This window comes from Neofelis nebulosa, chromosome 2 (assembly GCF_028018385.1).
Source record: "Neofelis nebulosa isolate mNeoNeb1 chromosome 2, mNeoNeb1.pri, whole genome shotgun sequence".
Taxonomy (NCBI): domain Eukaryota; kingdom Metazoa; phylum Chordata; class Mammalia; order Carnivora; family Felidae; genus Neofelis; species Neofelis nebulosa.
Window position 1 is genome coordinate 210,587,037 of NC_080783.1, and position 17,299 is coordinate 210,604,335.

Here is a 17,299-nt window from a genome sequence, read left to right on the forward strand (position 1 = left end):
CATCACGTCACCAAACTTTCACGATTTCCATCTCCCCGCCCTAGAGATGAGCATTCCCATTTTATAGATGCTGTAGCCAGCTCAGAGAGGGTCAGCAGAGGGGGAACTGCAGAGTTCTCAGGGTCCCTGAGGAGTCCAAGGCTGGGGAGGTTCTCTGTGAAGCCCCTCCACTCCCAGCGTGTCTCGCGTTTGGGAAGCTCCAGAAAAGGGGGTGACATGTTTCCCAGGAGGAAAAGCAGTGCTTCCCCCATCTTTAGGACATCGGTCTGGGGTCCTTCGGAGCCTCTCCGGGGCACAGGACTCCTATTGTTCCAGCCCCCCTCTAGTACCCCAGACTGGCCAAACCGGTTCTAGGGAAGGGGGGCGGGGAGCAGGCACGTTGAGACAGCCGTCTGCCCGCCTGCGAGGTTCCCTCCGCCTTCGCCTCCCCCCTCCCCGCCCCACACAATACCCAGGAGCTTGCACTGCCCGGCTCGGGGGCCATGCCGACATCGCCCCCTGAGGACCCGGCTACAACCCCAGAGCCCCCAGGTGGTCTGGAGCCCTGGACCGTGTCGGAGGCTGGACGGAGCTCCCTGGCTGAGGTAGGGCCCCACCCTGCTGCCTGCAGCCCCACCCCTCCCGTCAGTCGTTCCAGAGTGAGTCCTTTGTGCTGCTTGCCTGGTCTCTGATCCTGGCTCCCACCCACTTATGGCCTCCTGGGGCTCCACAGCCCGTTTGGCCTAGATCCCCTTTCCAGCCACGACCTGCCACTTGGCTTTGTCCCTTGAGGGGCAGAGGGGCTGTGGCAGGGCCCTACTGCTCTGGGCATCGGGACAAGGGGCACCAGGGAGGGAGCAGGGAAAACCCGGGCACAGGAAGCCAGAGGTGCTCTCCCTGGACCGTGTAGTATTCAGAGACCCTCTCTGCCAGCCTTGCCAAGTGGGCCTATTGTCTGTGTGATTAGCAGTGCCCACTGATGGGACCCTCCCCGGCCCCTGCCCATCCTTCTCCGCCGGCAGAGACACTCATGATGACACAGGTCTCCTAGAGGGGGCAGCCAGGAGGGCCCTTATGTGCTACTTTACAGATGGGGACACTTGAGGCCCAGAAACAGGCTGTGACTTGCCTAAGGCCACACAGCCAGTCAGGGTCAACACTGGGCTTGAACTCTGGCAGGAGCTTTCCCCTGTGGGTTCCAGAATGACTGTTGGCACTAGAGTATCCTGTGATCGTGTCTGGTGCAGGGAATGTCCCTGCTACTTGGGGCCAGTTCTCTTCCTGTGGCTTTTTCCTCCCCCCCCTTCCCACTCCCCCCCCCCCCCCCCGCCAGCAGAGATGAGCTACACATAATATGAACAGAGCTCTACTCCTCCTTGGTCCCCCAGCACTGAGATTGAGTGGGCCACATCTTTGGAAGGCCACAGCGCTGCTATCTCAGCCTGTGTATCCCCTGGTATCCCAGGGTCATTCCCATTGCCCTTTGGTCTGGACAGAGGTGGAGGCTGACTCACTCCTGACTTCCTCCCCCAGGGACCTACCTCCAGCCTGTCTCTCCAGAAAGCCTTCTACCGCCTTCCCTCAGCAGTCACCCAGCCTTCTCCTCTAAGTCTTTAATACACGGGTGCTCCTGCCCCAAGGCTTCCATGTTTTTGCCCATTTATCCCTGTAACTCAGAAGGGTGTAGTGGATGTGTGCTCCCTGCCTTCCGGGAGCTTCCAAAATCCAAGTGGAGAGGCTCACCCAGAATGCAAGGGAATAGAATACTGTGAGTCCTTACGGAAGCAAGTAGGACTTCTATGTTGAGGACTTCAGATTCCTGGAGAGAAAGAGACCTCTCTGGTGGGCAGTGGTCTCGTGTCTCATTCCACATGCTCCTACAAAGAAGAGTGGGTCTCATCCTCACTGCCTCACTTTCCCCATCTGTGTGATGGGGGCAGTCAAGCCACCTGCCTGACTAGAGAAAGACCAATCACAATACTCAGTAGAACGACTATCAACTACAAAGCTCCCACTGTGTGCTAGCCGCATTGTACGTGCTATCGCGCATTCTCATATTCGTGTTTTATTATTTTTTTTAACATTTATTCATTTTTGAGAGTGAGAGAGACAGAGCATGAGCAGGGGAGGGGCAGAGAGAGAAGGAGACACAGAATCGGAAGCAGGCTCCAGGCTCCGAGCTGTCAGCACAGAGCCCGACGCGGGGCTCGAACTCACAAACTGCGAGATCGTGACCTGAGCTGAAGTCAGACGCTCAACCGACTGAGCCACCCAGGCGCCCCTCATATTCGTGTTTTAAAGTTGGCACGACTAGCCTATCTACCGGATGAGGAAACAGAGATGTGCTCAGATGGACAGAGGTTTAAGGTACAAGCTAAAGCTGTGCCTGTGGGGAGGGCCCGGACCCTTAGGAGTAACTGTCTCTTAGGAGCAGCCCCACCCCGCCCCAGGCAGGGACTGAAGAGAGCAGGGGAGCAGTTGGGCGCCTGTGCAGAGTGGTCCCCCACTGGGTCCTCTTCCATCCCTCTCTCCCAAGGTCCCTGACACTGTCACTGTTCCTCTCAGGTCAAGATTTTCTCCCTCTCTATGTTTACCGGGTCCCTGGGTATTTCGGCTGGAACAGTTTGTCATTACTTCCTCCAGGAAGCCTTCCTGGAATGCTCAGGTCAAGTTGAGCACCGATGGTTCCTCTGCCTGGGCTCCTGCCAACCCAGATTGTAACTGTTTTCAGTTTTAACTCCCTCACTGGACTGGCAACCCCGCGGGGCACAAAACATTTGTTCATCTGTCTCCCTGGGTTTCTCTGTGCTTCTCATCTGTCTCTGAGTACCTGGTCTGCGAAATTTTCGGTGTCTCTGTCTCTCCGTCTCCATCTCTGGGTCCCTGAATGTCTTGGCGTCTGTGGTTTTCTGGGTTTGAGTCTTTTGGGGTCTCCGTTCCGAGATGCTGCCTAAGGGGTCTCTGTATCTCTGGGTCCCTATCTCTGTCTCTGTCCTCTGGGTCTCCCTGCCCTGCCAGGCTGGGCACTGCTCCTCTGGCCTGAGGGGGCCCCTGGGGGGGGTCCATGCTGCCCCGCCTGCCCACAGTGAGGCCAGGCTAGGGTAGGCCCCCGCCCAGCCCGCTGCCTGCTCCCTCCCTCCCTACCGCTTGCCTCACCACAGGGTTTGATGAATCAAACTCTTTGTCTGGGTGGGATCTCCCCCAGCCAGCTGGGCAGAGAGAGGGCTTCCCCTGCCGGAGCAGAGCAACATCAGCAGAGGCCCTCGGCTGGAGAGGTGAGGGGGCTGCAGGAGGGCAGCCAGAGGAGGGCCACGGGGGAAGGGCCGTGGGGGCCGCGATCCCTCAATCAATAGGCCTGTCCCGGAGGCTCCGGCAGACTCCTTGGCATGACTTCCTGCCCAGAGAGGACCCGGTCAGCTGGCTTGATCCCGGGGCTGGGAGCTGGGGCAAGGAAGGACCCCTTCTCTCGCCCCAAGCCGGGGAGCGGGGGGGACATCTCCCTGCCCTTCTCCTGGGAGGGCCTAGCCTGATCTGGGTGGTGGCCCGCCTGCCAGTCCGTGACCCTCCCAGCCAGCTTGGCAGGGTGTGGGCACCACTCAGCGTTGAAGGCTGTAACTCTGGGCACGGGAGAGGAGGTTGGGTAACACCAAGGCAAGGACGTCTGGGCCCGTGTGTTTGTGTCTGGATCCTGGTGTGTGAGTGTGAATGGAACAGGAGTGAGAGCTCGAGTGGATACACAAGTATCTGATGGGTCGGCATGTGTGTCTGTGTGTGTGTATGAGAGAGAGAGAGAGAGAGAGAGAGAGAGAGAGAGTCTGTGTGAATGTATGTAGTTGGGTGAAAAGTGTGTGAACCGGAGAGCCTGTGGACGTGAAATGTCTGAGCGTATCTGTGAAAGTGTGTATGTCTGTGCGTGTCCTGGGAAGAAAGCGTGTGCGCAAGTCCATGGAACATACGTGTGTTTGTGTGACAGCGTAGGTACCTGTGTGTCTGAGCCTGGGTCAGCGAGAGCTGGAAGCGTGCGAGGCGGTTAAAAGCGCAGCCTCAGAAGCTACGCTGCCTGGCTTTGAGTCCTGGCTTCACCACATACCAAAGGACCTCTGTGCCTCGCTCTCCTCACCTATAAAATGGGGACGATAATAGCGTCCGCTCAGGGTTGTTGTGCACATGCAATAATATACCCAAAGCACTTGGCCCGCCATTCGCTAAGTGTCAAATGAGTAGGAGCTTCAGCGTGAGCTATCGCCGTGCAGTCGGCTGTGTGGCTGGTACAGCTGTGGGTACACAAGGGTTTGTCCAGGCCTCGGAGACAAAGGTGGCTTGCTGGCCAGCCCTGCTGTTCCGTGTCCGCCTCTGATACCTTTTCCCCTACAGGTCCAGGTGGGTGGCAGAGCAAAGGAGGCATGGACTGTGGGCCACCTGCCACCCTCCAGTCCCACCTGGCCGGGCCACGTGGCACTGCCCGCCGCCCAGTAGCCGTGTGCCAGCAGGAGAGTCTGTCCTTTGCAGAGTTGCCCACCCTGCAGCCCCCGAGCCCTGTGTGTCTGGATCTCTTCCCCGTCGGCCCAGAGGAGCTGCAGGCTCCTGGCAGCCGCTGGTCCCTGGGGACCCCTGCTCCTCTCCCAGGGCTGCTATGGCCACCATCCCCAGGAGTCTCAGACAGCGAGATCTCCACCAGTGGGGGAATGCGGCCCAGCAGGGCCGGCAGCTGGCCACACTGTCCCAGTGCCCAGCCCCCAGCTCTGGAGGGACCCTGGAGTCCCCAGCACCCACAGCCACAGCGCCGGGCCAGCCACGGCTCAGAGAAGAAGTCAGCCTGTGAGTCACTCTGGGTGGTGGCCCAGTGGGGCAGATAGGGGAGAGGCTGGGTGGTTCTTTCGGGACTCTTAAGCCCCTGAGTTCTCCAAACAGGCAGGACAAGTGGTAGATTTTAGTGGTAAGGGAAGGAACTGGAGCTCAGGGAGGACAAGTGACTTGTCGGATGTTGCACAGCAAATGAGCGGCTGCCCTGGGCTCCTTGGCCCCTTGCCCACTGCAGTCAGGCACTGTGCTCTCTCTACCCCTCTTGCTGATCCCATTTTTTTTTGGGGGGGGGGGGGACCACATCCTGGCAAAAACATTGGCCTTTCCCTGAGGCGTGTCCTTCAGATGCTCAGGGCCACAGGGTAGCAGCAGGCAGGAGTAGAGAGAGCGCCCAGTGGACGGATGCCAGCCTGTGCTCTCACCCCACTTGCCTGCAGGGCGCAAGATGCGGGTGTACCAGCGTGAAGAGCTCCCTGGCAGCCCTGAGGCCCATGCCGTCTTCCTGGAGCCTGGCCAGGCAGCAGAGCAAGCCCTGAGCACAGAGGAGCCTAGGCCCCTGGAGCTGTCTGGGCCCTCCCGGTTAGGCCTGGAGGGGCCTGAGCGGAGGCGCTTCTCGGCCTCTGAATTGATGACCCGGCTGCACTCTTCCCTGCGCCTGGGGCGGAATTCAGCAGCCAGGGTGCCGACCCCAGGGTCAGGCACTGGAGCAGCTCGGGAAGGTACCAGCTTCTCCCCTGGGCCCTAAGAGCAGGCCATGAGCCAGATGCAGCAGGGGCCCCGGCCCACACCTGAGACTGGGTGCTGGACAGCTGGAGGATGGCACCCCAGCTGCCCAGCGCCATTCCTGGAGCCACCCGCCCTCAGCTCTCGCTCTCTCCAGGGAAGGCGTCCGGAAGGGAGTCGCGCGGTGTAGAGACGAGGGCGGACGGTACGGCGATGCCGGCCCCTGTTGAGCTGAGCGGCGGCCATAGCGGCTGGCCCGAGCCCAGGTACCATCTCCTACTTCGAGCTCGGCCCGAGGAGGGGTGCAGGCGAAGTAGGGCCCTGACACCGTCCCTTTCTTAGGCTGGACGCGCAGGAAGAGCTGGCTCTGGGTTCCAGGAGCGCCAGCGAGCGGCGCCAGTCCCGGTTTCTCCTTAACAGTACGTGGGAGGAAGGGCTGGGGGCCCGGGGGGTTGGGGGAGTTCGGAGGTTGGGATCCTGCGAGAGAGGGAGGGAAATGAATGTCAGCAGCGAGCACGCGGCGGCTGGCACGCGGGGGGCGCGCCAGCCGCGTTGACGGAACGGATGAGGGAGGGAGGGAGGGAGAGCGTGCGCGAGGCCACCGTGTCCCGCGACCCGAACCTTCCGAAAGGCGCGCTTAGGGAGGCGGGCTCTCGGGGAGCCGGGCGGGAGCCGGGCCGGGCAGGCGGGCGCCCCACGGCCCTCCCCCGCCCCTCTCCCCGCCCAGCGGTCCTCTACCAGGAATACAGCGACGTGGCCAGCGCCCGCGAACTGCGGCGGCAGCAGCGCGAGGAGGAGGGCCCGGGGGACGAGGCGGAGGGCGCGGAGGAGGGGCCCGGGCCGCCGCGCGCCAACCTCTCCCCGAGCAGCTCCTTCCGGGCGCAGCGCTCGGCGCGAGGCTCCACCTTCTCGCTGTGGCAGGACATCCCCGACGTGCGCGGCAGCGGCGTCCTGGCCACGCTGAGCCTGCGCGACTGCAAGCTGCAGGAGGTGGGCGCCGGGGGTCGGCGGGGCGGGGTGGGCGGGGCTGCCCGCCGGGGAGGTGGCGCTGGGGCCCGCGGGGGGCGGGGCCGGGAGGACGCGGTCCCGGGACTCGGCGGGGCACTGGGGTACCCGGCCGGTGGGACTGGGACCGGCGGGAGGTGGGCAGGGGCCTCAGCGGGGAAGGCGGGGCCACAAGGGGGCGGGGCCGGCGGGACCGTCCCTGGGAAAGGTGGGTGCCGGGGGACCTGACAGGGTGGGCTGGCTGCCGGCGGGCTGGGAGCGGGGCGGGAGGCGAGGGCGGCAGCCGGACGAAGGGGTGGGGTGAGGGGCGGAGTCAGGCCGGGCGGGCCGAGGTGGGATCGAGAAAGCGAGGACAGGGGAGGGGCAGAGCCCTCGGGAGGGAAAACGCGTGGTGCGCGAGCGACTCAGCGGGCCTGGGGCCGGGGGCGGGGCTAAACGCAGGGCTCCCCGCGGAGGGGCGGGGCCACTGGAGGACTAGGGCCCGGCCCAATGGGTGGAGCCAGGGACTCAGTCACGGTCTTCGGTTGGGTTTGAACAATTGCGCGCGGCTGGAGGTGGGTCCCCTGAACCCGCCTGCCCCCAGGTATTCGGAGGTGGGGCTAGAAAAGGGGCGGGGACACGAGGCTGCGGCGTCTAACGCGGTGGTGGCCAGGGCTGGCGCAGCCGGGGGTTGGGGGGTGAAGGGGCAAGGAGGGGGAGGAGGGCGGGAGGGAAGTGAGGTCAGGGATGGGCCGTTCCGGCTCTTTCAACCCCGCGTCCACTCACACTCAGGCCAAGTTCGAGCTGATCACGTCCGAGGCCTCATACATCCACAGCCTGTCGGTGGCCGTGGGCCACTTCTTGGGCTCTGCTGAACTGAGCGAATGTCTAGGGGTGCAAGACAAGCAGTGGCTCTTCTCCAAACTGCCTGAGGTCAAGAGCACCAGCGAGAGGTGAGGGAGTGGTCCGGTCAGGGGTGGGGCGGGGGCGGGGGCGGGGGAGGGGGGGGGGGCCCAGGTCTGGGCTCTCTCCTTGGCCCTGACCCTGACACCTCGCCGGACCCCTCAGGTTCCTGCAGGACCTGGAGCAGCGGCTAGAGGCCGATGTCCTGCGCTTCAGCGTGTGCGACATTGTGTTGCGCCACTGCCCAGCCTTCCGCCGAGTCTACCTGCCCTACGTCACCAACCAGGCCTACCAGGAGCGCACCTACCAGCGCCTGCTGTAGGGCGGGAGGCTCTGAAGGGCGGGGGAGGAGGCGGGGAGGGGGGAAGGAGGGAGGGTAAGAGGGGGGTCTTAGGCAGGAGTGGGTACAGAGGACTGGGTGAGGAAGGGCGACCTGGGAGGGAAGGAGGTCCTGAACAGGCCTCTCTGTCGAGGATGAGGTTAGATCCAAGCGCCAGAGGCAGGAGGGATGTGCTGAGAAGGCACCTGAAAAACCAAGGTGGTGGCCGGGGTCCTGGATCCTGGCCGTTCGTGGGACCGAGAACCCATCCGTGACTCCAGCCCCCTCCCCATCTTTCAGTCTGGAGAATCCCAAGTTCCCTGGCATACTGGCTCGCCTGGAGGAGTCTCCCGTATGCCAGCGTCTGCCCCTCACCTCCTTCCTCATCCTGCCGTTTCAGAGGATCACCCGCCTCAAGATGCTTGTGGAGGTACCTAGAGGGCTACAGCGAGGGCCGCGTGAGGGAAATGGTGCTGTGCCCTCCACAGCCCCTCCGGGTACCCACGGGTGGGCAGGGTTATAGGTGGAGGTCATGGCCTGCCTCACTGCACCGACCCCACCCTCCAGAACATCCTGAAGAGGACAGCACAGGGCTCAGAAGATGAAGATGTGGCCACCAAAGCCTTCAATGCGCTCAAGGAGGTGAGCTCGGCTCCCGAGGGCCTCCCCCAAACACCCGCATATCTCTGAATGAGCCCCCCGCCATCAGAGCCTCTGGTCCCCAGGAGGGGGTCTGAGGCTGGGCTCTGGGAGCCCGGGTTGGGTGGGGGGTGGGGGGGCTGCAGGTGACCCACCCACGGCCTCCCCAGCTGGTGCAAGAGTGCAATGCCAGTGTGCAGTCCATGAAGAGGACAGAGGAGCTCATCCACCTGAGCAAGAAGATCCACTTTGAGGGCAAGGTTCGGGTCCGCAGCTGGGGGGATGGGGTCCACAAAGGGGCAAGTCTTGTTCCCTTCCCCCCTGGGCACTGGGAGCCAGTTCATCACTGCCCACCCCCTCCCATTCCCTGTTCTGTGCTCTTTGCCCTGCTGTCCTGGGCCTGACCTGCCCTCCCCCTTGCCTCTTCCTTCCTTCCTTCCAGATCTTCCCACTGATCTCTCAGGCCCGCTGGCTGGTTCGGCACGGGGAGCTGGTGGAACTGGCACCGCTGCCCGCGGCACCCCCTGCCAAGCTGAAGCTGTCCAGCAAGGCAGTCTACCTGCACCTCTTCAATGACTGCTTGCTGCTCTCCCGGCGGAAGGAGTGAGTCTGGGCAGGGTGGGGGGAAGGAGACTGGAGCCAGGCTCCCTTCTTGCCCACCAGTGGGCTCACAACCACAGCCACCATTGGGCTCAAGAAGCACAGGTCAGACTGGGCTGCCCAGGCACCCCGAGCCTTGCAGACTCCCCCAGGAAAGGCAGGGATGTGAGGCAAGTCCATTCCATTTTCCAGACCTAAGAACCAAGGGCTGGACTGTATGTGGAGGACTGGACGCTACTCTGAACCTAAGCCAAGTAGAGCAGAGATTAAGAGCTCGATCCTGGAGCCCCCGCTCCGCCCTGAGTCTTGATGGTGATGGCCAACATTTGCTGAGTCTGTGCCAGGCATGCTGTGTGGATTATTCTCTGTACTTCTTTAAACATCTCCCTGGAAAGTAGGCTCCCTTATTATTCTCAAGATCGCGTAGCTAGTGAAGTGCAGGAGCCAGGAGGCCGGGTCCGTCTGATGTCAGATCCCGGGCTCTTAACCGTTGAATTATCCTGTCTTCCATCTGTAAGATAGAGACTACCAGGTAGGGAGATTCAGTGTCGTAATAATACGTGGAAAGGCCATAGCACAGTACCTGGCACATGGTGAACGTTCAGCATCAGCTGTGAGTGGTAAGTTTGGGATGAGTGAGAAGACTTTCCGAGGGAGGTAAGCCTTAAGGCTGGATGCGATGAAGAATGGACTCCTTGCACTATGGGCAGGGTTCGTTCCTGATTCATTCATTCACTCATTCATTCAGATGTCCCCGAACCCCTATTCTCTTCCGGGCCCTTTTGGGTGCCAGGGACATAAAGCTGAATGAGACTTGTTTTCTGCTTACAGGAGCTCTCAGAACAATTCAAATACATCCTGGTAACCACCTGGTTAGGGTTTTGATGGAAAGCATCCCCTGGCCTGGGGTGAGAATCAGTAAAGCTTCAAAGAGGAAGGGACACCTGAGCTGGGTTTTGAAGCATAAATAGGACTTTGCCAGGTAGAGGAGGAGTTTGGGAGGATATATAGCAAAGTCACAGTGAGGCGTAACGGCAGATTGTGTTCAGGGGATGATGAAGCCTGCTCTGGCTGGGTTTGCAGAGGGGAAGGGCAGGAGAAGGAAGCTGGGGTGTTGAAAGTCATAGTGCAGAGGCTGGGCGTCCTGAGGGCCATGGGGAGTGTGGAGAGTGAAACAGATGAGTGACATCTTACTCCCGGCCAATTTGGGGGATGGACTGGAAGGGGAGAGACCAGAAGCTGTGGCAATTGTCCCCAGGTGACAATAGATGCTTCAGAACTGGGGGGGCGGGGGGCGGGGGGGGGGCTTGTGGTAAGTGGATTCCAGGAACAATAGGGAGTTAGATAGGATGGAGCTGCTGGCTGGGTGTGCAGGGAGAGGGAGGGAAGAGGCAGGGAGAGGGAGGCAAGGGGCGCGAATGACGGTTGAGTTTCCCCCTGGGCACCCTGAAGGAGTATTTCCCCGGAATGGGGAACAGTGAAACGATCCGGTTTGGAGCGAGGCATACTGACTTCGGTTTAGATGGGTTGAGAAGAAGGAATCCGTGGGACATCCTTGACCCACCCACCTGCCCCTTCTTCCCGCAAGTGTTTGTTGAACCCACACTGTGGGCCAGGCGGGGTGAAGCACTGGGATAGAGTGGGGCAAACAAGAGACAAAGTTCAGGTTCTACACCAGTTAGAGAGGCAGACCCTACACAGGGCAGGGTCTCCTCCGAGTGGCTGTCCGTGGGCTCTTTAGAACAGGGACCCACGGGAGAGGTGCAGAGAGAACTTGGAAGCTCGCCTGGGGCAGCGACCGGCTTTTGTCACCTCCACTTCCGTCAGGGAGCCGGCAGGAACGGGGTCCCCGTTCCTTGTGGGGACGGTGCTGGCTGTTAGGGAGGTGATGTCTTGCACAGCCAAGTTTCCTTGGGGAGGGAGTCCGAGTTCTCCTTCGGATCAGAACTCACCTGTCCTGAGGGTGGGGCTGGGAGCCTGGGGATGAGCCAGGCTGACCTCACCTCCCCGGGGCCCTGCAGGCTGGGGAAATTCGCCGTGTTCGTCCATGCCAAGATGGCCGAGCTCCAGGTGAAGGATCTGAGCCTCAAGCTCCAGGGCATCCCCGGCCACGTGTTCCTCCTGCAGCTCCTCCACGGGCAACACGCGAAGCACCAGTTCCTGCTGAGGGCCCGGACGGAGTGAGTGGGCCTGGGTGTGGGGAGAGAGGACCCCTAGGAGGGCACGAGGCCTTTGACCTCTGGCTGCGGGACGGTGGCCTGAGGCAGGACACGGGCGGAGCTGGCGTGGGGGGGTGGGGGGGGGCTTCTGGGCCCACTCTGTCCTTAGTCTCAGAGCTGGGTGGGGCACAGGCTTGGGGACCAGGCTGTGGGGTGGGCCCTGGGGTGGGTCCTGAGTCTGGACATCATACCCGATTCTCCCAGCCCTGTTTCGCCACTCTGGCCCTGGGAGATTGCACTTTGCGCCTTGTGACAGCTCCGCCTCCCCCTCCCTAGAAGTGAGAAGCAGCGGTGGATCTCGGCCATGTGCCCCTCCAGCTCCCAGGAGGACAAGGAGGTCTTCAGCGAAGGCCAAGGTAGCAGCCTGCTGCACCCCCCGCCCCCCGCCATCCCCCACTTCTAGGCCCACATCCCCTGGGGCTGGGTCCTTCCCTTTCCTCCAGCCCTGGTGCCATGTTGCCCGCAGGCCCAGCAGGGAGAGAGATCAGTTGACCCCGGGGCAGTGGGGGTGGCTGTGCAGAATCTTGAAGGAGGGGCGGGTTTTACAGGCGACAGGCCTCCCCCCCTCCCATCTCATCCCTACAGAAACCCACTTTACAAGCTAGAAAACAGGTTCAGAGGGGTAGAGTGACCTGTCCAAGTAGGTCGCGGAGCTGAGACTGGAACCCGGGTCTGTCTCCGTCTCCGCCCTAGTTGTAAAGAGGACAGGAACCGGCATGGCCAGGGGGTGGGGGGTGACGTAGAGGCTTCTCTCTGGGGTGTGAATGAGGCTGGTCAGCCAGAGTGCTGTCCAATCACAGAGGACCTTGAGGGAGCAGATACCAGGCAGCTATTGAAGGCTTTTGAGCAGGGGAGTTAGGGCTGAGCTAAGGAAGGGAGTGGAAGGGAACTCATTCCTACCCATACCTGCCATGTGTCAGGCCTGGTATTAGGGGCTTTTATATGCATTTACTTTACTTAATCCTCATGACAAGCCTGTTAAGTAGACTCTTCCCCCCCCCCCCCCCCCCCCCACATCTGAGAAAACAGGCTCAGAAATGTTAAGTAATTTGCCCAAGGTCAGGTAGCCCATGGGTAGCGGAGCTGGGATTCAAGCCAGGTCTGGCCCCAAAGTCTGTGGTTTTCCCAATACTGCCAGCCTGCCTGCTGTGGTAGAAGGAGCCTAGGGCCTAGACTGAAGCCGGTTCTCTGGGTTGGGCTAGGAGTCCTGTTTGGGCTGTGGGGTGAGCTTCCCGCAGCTTCCAGACAGTTGGTCAGGGAAAGCCCCTGAAGGATGAAGAGGGGCGGCCATGAAAAGATCTGGGGGAAAGCACTCCTGGGAGGAGAAGCAGCCAGTGCAAAGGCCCTGAGGCAGAAGGGAGTTCAGAATATTTGGGGAACAGCAGGGCAGCCAGTGTCGCTGAGCTTCATGAGCAAGGGGGAGAGGGGAGGAGGAGAGGAGGGGAGGCTAGCAAGAAGGCAATGCCATCCCATGCACGGCTTTGGAGGCATGGGGAGGACTCTGGATTTTATTTTATTCGAAGAGGACTGGGAAGCCCTGGAGGGTTGTAACTGGGGGAGTGATGTGACTTGAAACCCAGTTGAGAAGGATGGATTAGAGAGAGCCCCAGAGAAGTAACAGGCCTATGAAGGGGCCATTACCGTTTTGTGGGGGGGGGGGTATCTGGGGGCAGTTGGACATCGACCTGGAGGTCAGCATCAAGGTGTCAGATTGAGCTGGGGAGGCGAGAGCCCTGGGCACAGAAGCAATAAGCGAAGCCGGGAGGGGCTGGATTCACCTAGGGCTTGTGTTTCGGGTAAGAGAGGAGAGTGGCCAGGGCGGGCAGAGGGAGGTGCAGAGGAAATGAAGCCGCAGTGGCCACCCCTCCTACCCCTTTGCTTCCTCCTCCTACCCCTCCCTGCCCCCTCTTACATTCCCCTGGGGGCTCCCTCACTCTCCCCTGGGCTGTCAGACCGCCCCCAGGTTCAGTGTGTCAGGACATACAAGGCACTGCAGCCAGATGAGCTGACCCTGGAAAAGACTGACATCCTGGCAGTGAGGACCCAAACCAGCGACGGTGAGAAGGGCCTCCTGGGAAGGCCTCCCTGATGGGGCTTGGGTGGGTAGGAGGTCGCTAGATGGCTAAGATATCACAGGAGAAGCTTGTGCAAGTGTTGATCAACCACAGCATGCAGGAATCAAGTTAGACAAGAGGAGGAACTTCCTGCTCATAAAGGTGTAGGATTTGGAGTGACTGATGGGGGGAGAGTGGGAAATACCCTTCGTAGAGGATGTCGGGAAAAACAGGTCAGAAGTTCATCTGCAAGGCTGCCAGAGGCAGGGTCCTTCCTGGAGCTGGGAGATGCTGGGATGATGTCACCTCGGCCCCGGGGGTGCAGACAAGGCTTGCATCAGGGCCTAGGCGTTCCCTTGCAGACCTGGCCCTGGTGTCCCTTCGATGCCACTCACGGATGCTGCTCCTGGCCTATGTGCCTGTAGGCTGGCTGGAGGGGGTCCGCCTGGCAGATGGTGAGAAGGGGTGGGTGCCCCAGGCCTACGTGGAAGAGATCAGCAGCCTCAGTGCCCGCCTTCGAAACCTCCGGGAGAATAAGCGGATCACAAGTGCCACCAGCAAAGTGGGGGAGCCCCCCGTGTGATGGGCAGCCGCGGCCTGGGACATCATGCCCGGCTCCTGGACAGGTCTGGAGGGACCTGTTGTGTCCCATGCCCCAGGCCATCGCGGCTGCGCCTTGGCCTGGCATCGAGAGTATAGCCTGTCTTCATGTTCCTTAAAGTCCACGCTTTGGGGCCAATGCCGGTTTCTTCCTCTGGCATAGGGACTGCACAGGTGACATATGGCAAGGACTTGGGGCCCCCTCCCTTCACCCTGCCAGACTCTTAGTCCCTCTGGCAGGAGCCTGGCTCTGGTGCTGTTGGGTGCTGGGACTTGTATGTATATATGTATATATTATCTGGAATCTTCTGGCCACAGCCTGCATGGGCCCTGGTTGCTGTGGCTTTTCTGTAAATAAACTCCCATGATGCCTTTGCTTGGAGTCTGTGAGCTGTCTGATGCTGCCCCACCCCCCCACCCCTTGCCCCACTTCCCCAACTAAAGGTCGGGGGGGGGGGTCTCTGCCTGCGTCTCAGTGGGGATTTGTCTTTCCATAGAGTTCACATCTTTTTTAAAATTTTTTTAACATTTATTCATTTTTGAGAGACAGAAACAGAGCGCGAATGGGGGAGAGGCAGAGAGAGAGGGGGACACAGAATCCAAAGCAGGCTGCAGGCTCCGAGCTGTCAGCACAGAGCCCGACATGGGGCTCGAACCCACGGACTGTGAGATCATGACCTGAGCCAAAGTCAGGTGCTTAACCAACTGAGCCACCCAGGAGCCCCCATAGAGTTCACCTCTTAACCAGAGGAGGGTGACAGCAGGGCTGTGGATGAATTAGACTACTTTTGACTGCAATTGACAAAATTTCAGATTCAAATAGGCTTAGAGATTAAAGAAAATTTATTAGTTCTTGTGTTTGTTTCTTATAGCTTTCTGTAACAAATGATCACAAGTTAGGTGACTTAAAACAACAGAAATTTATGCTCTGACTGTCCTGGAGGCTAGAAATCTGAAGTTGGTGTCATTGGGCCAAAATCCAGGTGTTGGCAGGGCTGTCCCCTGTCCTGCAGTGGGTGTGTGCTCCAGGGGAAAATTGTCCCTTGTCTGTTCCAGCTCTGGCGGGTACCAGGTTTCCTTGGCTTGTGGCCACATCGCTCCAGTCTCTGCTTCTGTGGTCACATTGCCTTCTCCTCTGTGTGTTTCTGTCAAATCTCCCTCTGCCTCCCAAGTATAAGGATACATGTGATTGTGTTTGGGGTCTGCCCAGATAACCTATCTCATAATCCTTAACTCAAATCCCACCTGAAAAATCTATCCCCCACTTTGTGGGGCACCTTGGTGACTCGGTTGATTAAGCATCTGACTTGAGCTCAGGTCGTGATCTCACGGTTCCTGAGTTTGAGCCTGCATTGGGCTCTCTGCTGTAAGCACAGAGCCCACTTTGGATCCTCTCTCTCTGCCTCTCCCCTGCTCTCTCTCTCTCTCTCAGAAATAAATAAACATTAAAAAAAAAATCTATTCCATGCCCCCTTGTTTATCATATAAGATAACATTCATAAGATCCAGGGATTAGGATGTAGATAATCTCTTAGGGGACCATTTCTCAGCCTACCACAGTTCTCATAACTAAGAAGTCTATAGGCAGGTTGGGCTTCAGGCAAGGTTTGATGTCACTGAGGACCCAGCTCTTTCCATTTTTCTACTCTGCGGTCCTTGGTATTGTCTTCATCCTAAGGCTTCCAGGAGCTTCTTCACTCACATCCAACACGGGAGGAGGGAATTGTCTTTGTCCCAGCGTTCCAAGTCAAAGTCCTGGGATGCTTTTTGATGAGACCAGCTGGATCATGTGGCTACCTCTAGGCTGATCACAGTGGCCAGGGGGGTGGTGTGTGTTGACAGACCTAGCTTAGGTCATGTGTTTTATCCCTGGAGCCAGGTTGGGAGTTATCTTTCCTGGAACCCCATGGATTCCCAAGTGGAGTTTGATGGCTCCTGCACAGGAGTGGTAGCTGCTGGGGAGGCCAATGTTCATGGAAACCCAAATCACCCGAGAGAGTAGAAGCACCTGGGAATGAGCTTGGAGATGTGAGCACATGTGGGGTACCAGAGCCTCCTCATCCCTCAAAAGGAGGCCGTGGGGCAAAGAAACTATGAGCCAGGGTGGTCCTAGAAGGCAAACGTGGGCAGATGGGGAGAAGCTCAGACCCATGAAGAAGCTTTTGGGGATGACCTTCTAACATGAGGTGGTATAGGGGCGCCTGGGTGTGGCTCAGTCGGTTAAGCGTCCGACTTCGGCTCAGGTCATGATCTCACAGTTCGTGGGCTCGAGCCCCGCATCGGGCTCTATGCCGACAGCTCAGAGCCTGGAGTCTGCTTTGAATTCTGTGTCTCCCTCTCTCTCTGCCCCTCCCCCACTTGCGCTCTGTCTCTCTCTCTCTCTCTCTCTCTCTCTCTCTCTCTCTCTCAAAAACTAATAAACATTTAAATAATTTAAAACTAATAAGTAAAAGAATCTTCCTGGGGACACCTGGTTGGCTCAGTCAGTTAAGCGACCCACTTCAGCTCAGGTCATGATCTCACAGTTCGTGGGTTCGAGCCCCGTGTCAGGCTCTGTGCTAACAGCTCAGAGCCTGGAGCCTACTTCGATGCTGTGTCTCCCTCTCTCTCTGTCCCTCACCTGCTCACACTCTGTCTCTCTCTCTCTCTCTCTCAAAAATGAATGAACATTAAAAAAAAAAGTTAACATGAGGTGGTGTGGAGAGGGTGGAGTGTATGGGCTAAGGAGGCAAACACATTTGCATTTGAATCCTGGTTCAGACATTTATACCCAAGCGGTTATTTTTATTTTATTTTATTTTATTTTATTTTATATTTTATATTATTTTATTTTATTTTATATTATATTATTTTATTTTATATTTTATTTTATTTTATATTTTATATATTTTATTTTATATTTTATATTATATTATATTATATTATATTTTATTTTATATTTTATATTATTTTATTTTATATTTTATGTTATATTATTTTATTTTATATTTTATATATTTTATTTTATTTTATTTTATATTTTATATTATTTTATTTTATATTTTATATTATATTATTTTATTTTATATTTTATATTATTTTATTTTATATTTTATTTTATTTTATATTTTATATATTTTATTTTATTTTATTTTATATTTTATATTATATTATATTATTTTATTTTATTTTATATTTTATTTTATTTTATTTTAATTTTATTCTATTTTATTTTATTTTATTTTATTTTATTTTATTTTATTTTAGAGAAAGCGTGTGTGAGTGGGGGAGAGGAGCAAAGGGAGAGAGAGACAATCTTAAGGAGGCTCCACGCTCAGCACAGAGTCCCATGTGGGGCTTAATCTCATGACCTTGGGATCATGGCCCGAGCCGAAATCAAGAGTCAGATGCTCAACCAACAGAGCCACCCAGGTGCCCCAATCCGTATGATTTTTTTTTTTTTAAATAAAATAAAGCCTTTACTTTGGAATAATTGT

At 57.7% G+C, this 17,299-nt stretch overlaps 1 protein-coding gene across 4 annotated transcripts; it reads left to right on the forward strand.

Moving 5' to 3' along the window:
• The first annotated feature begins 426 nt into the window (after positions 1 to 426).
• ARHGEF19 (Rho guanine nucleotide exchange factor 19) lies at positions 427 to 14,198 on the forward strand. Of its 4 annotated transcripts, none has more exons than XM_058718948.1 (16): positions 428 to 584; positions 4,354 to 4,797; positions 5,220 to 5,501; positions 5,663 to 5,771; positions 5,848 to 5,924; positions 6,233 to 6,495; positions 7,282 to 7,442; positions 7,558 to 7,710; positions 8,012 to 8,141; positions 8,279 to 8,353; positions 8,521 to 8,610; positions 8,793 to 8,953; positions 10,972 to 11,130; positions 11,446 to 11,525; positions 13,122 to 13,226; positions 13,586 to 14,198. In XM_058718948.1, the coding sequence occupies exons 2-16, from the start codon at positions 4,383 to 4,385 to the stop codon at positions 13,804 to 13,806; spliced, it is 2,481 nt and encodes an 826-aa protein (XP_058574931.1). In that variant the 5' UTR covers positions 428 to 584; positions 4,354 to 4,382; the 3' UTR covers positions 13,807 to 14,198. The 4 variants fall into 4 exon arrangements, with proteins under 4 accessions (XP_058574935.1, XP_058574931.1, XP_058574933.1 ...); XM_058718950.1 differs by having other exon boundaries at positions 429 to 584; positions 13,649 to 14,198; XM_058718949.1 differs by lacking the exon at positions 428 to 584 and adding an exon at positions 1,326 to 3,254.
• The last annotated feature ends 3,101 nt before the right edge of the window (positions 14,199 to 17,299 follow it).